Source organism: Caloenas nicobarica, chromosome 28 (assembly GCF_036013445.1).
Source record: "Caloenas nicobarica isolate bCalNic1 chromosome 28, bCalNic1.hap1, whole genome shotgun sequence".
Lineage (NCBI taxonomy): Eukaryota > Metazoa > Chordata > Aves > Columbiformes > Columbidae > Caloenas > Caloenas nicobarica.
Window position 1 is genome coordinate 3,425,442 of NC_088272.1, and position 1,171 is coordinate 3,426,612.

At 51.6% G+C, this 1,171-nt stretch overlaps 1 protein-coding gene across 1 annotated transcript; it reads left to right on the top strand.

Moving 5' to 3' along the window:
• Window positions 1-443: 443 nt before the first annotated feature.
• On the top strand, window positions 444-1,171 carry LOC135999384 (olfactory receptor 14J1-like; the record flags this gene model as incomplete). The annotated part of the gene is made up of 2 exons (XM_065652941.1): window positions 444-908; window positions 1,091-1,171. Coding segments are annotated over 2 exons (546 nt in total), but the record flags the coding sequence as incomplete, so codon positions are not given.

Genomic DNA, 1,171 nt, shown 5'->3' on the forward strand with positions numbered 1-1,171 from the left:
GTCCTAATTTAAAGTTGCTTTTTCTTTTTTTGAACAGAGCCCACATGCCAACAAACAGCAAATGTCCAACAGCAGCTGCATCACCCAGTTCCTCCTCCTGGCGTTCACAGACACACGGGAGCTGCAGCTCTTGCACTTCTGGCTCTTCCTGGGCATCTACCTGGCTGCCCTCCTGGGCAACGGCCTCATCATCACCACCATAGCCTGTGACCAGCACCTCCACACCCCCATGTACTTCTTCCTGCTCAACCTCGCCCTCCTCGACTTGGGCTGCATCTCCAGCATTGTCCCCAAGTCCATGGCCAATTCCCTCTTGGACACCAGGAACATCTCCTATACAGGATGTGCTGCCCAGCTCTTTTTTTTTTTTCTCTTTGATCACAGCAGAGTTTTATCTTCTCACCATCATGTCCTATGATCGCTACATTGCCATCTGCAAACCCCTGCACTACGGGACCCTCCTGGGCAGCAGAGCTTGTGTCCACATGGCAGCAGCCGCCTGGGCCACTGGGTTTCTCAATGCTCTGCTGCACACGGCCAATACATTTTCACTGCCACTGTGCAAGGGCAATGCCCTGGACCAGTTCTTCTGTGAAATCCCCCAGATCCTCAAGCTCTCCTGCTCAGACACCTACTTCAGGGAAGCTGGGCTTATTGTGCTTAGTGTCTGTTTAGGATTTGCATGTTTTGTGTTCATCATAGTGTCCTATGTGCAGATCTTGAGGGCCGTGCTGAGGATCCCCTCTGAGCAGGGACGGCACAAAGCCTTTTCCACGTGCCTCCCTCACCTGGCCGTGGTCTCCCTGTTTGTCAGCACTGTTATGATTGCCTATCTGAAGTCGCCTTCCATCTCCTCCCCAAGCCTGGATCTGGTGGTGTCTGTTCTGTACTCAGTGGTGCCTCCAGCAGTGAACCCCTTCATCTACAGCATGAGGAACCAGGAGCTGAAAGTGGCACTGAAGAAGCTGATTCAATCATTTTTCTGTCAGCAGCAATAAGTTACCCATGTCTCTTCAGAAGTGATTTCCAATTCATCTCAGGAACCTCCTGGGCATTGAGCATTTTATCTGTGATAATCATGTTTGTCAAGGAACTTCTTCACCCGTGGCACTTCTCCAGAGCCATGACTCAGAGGCCTGTCTACCTGTTTCTGGGACCCTGGTACAGCTAG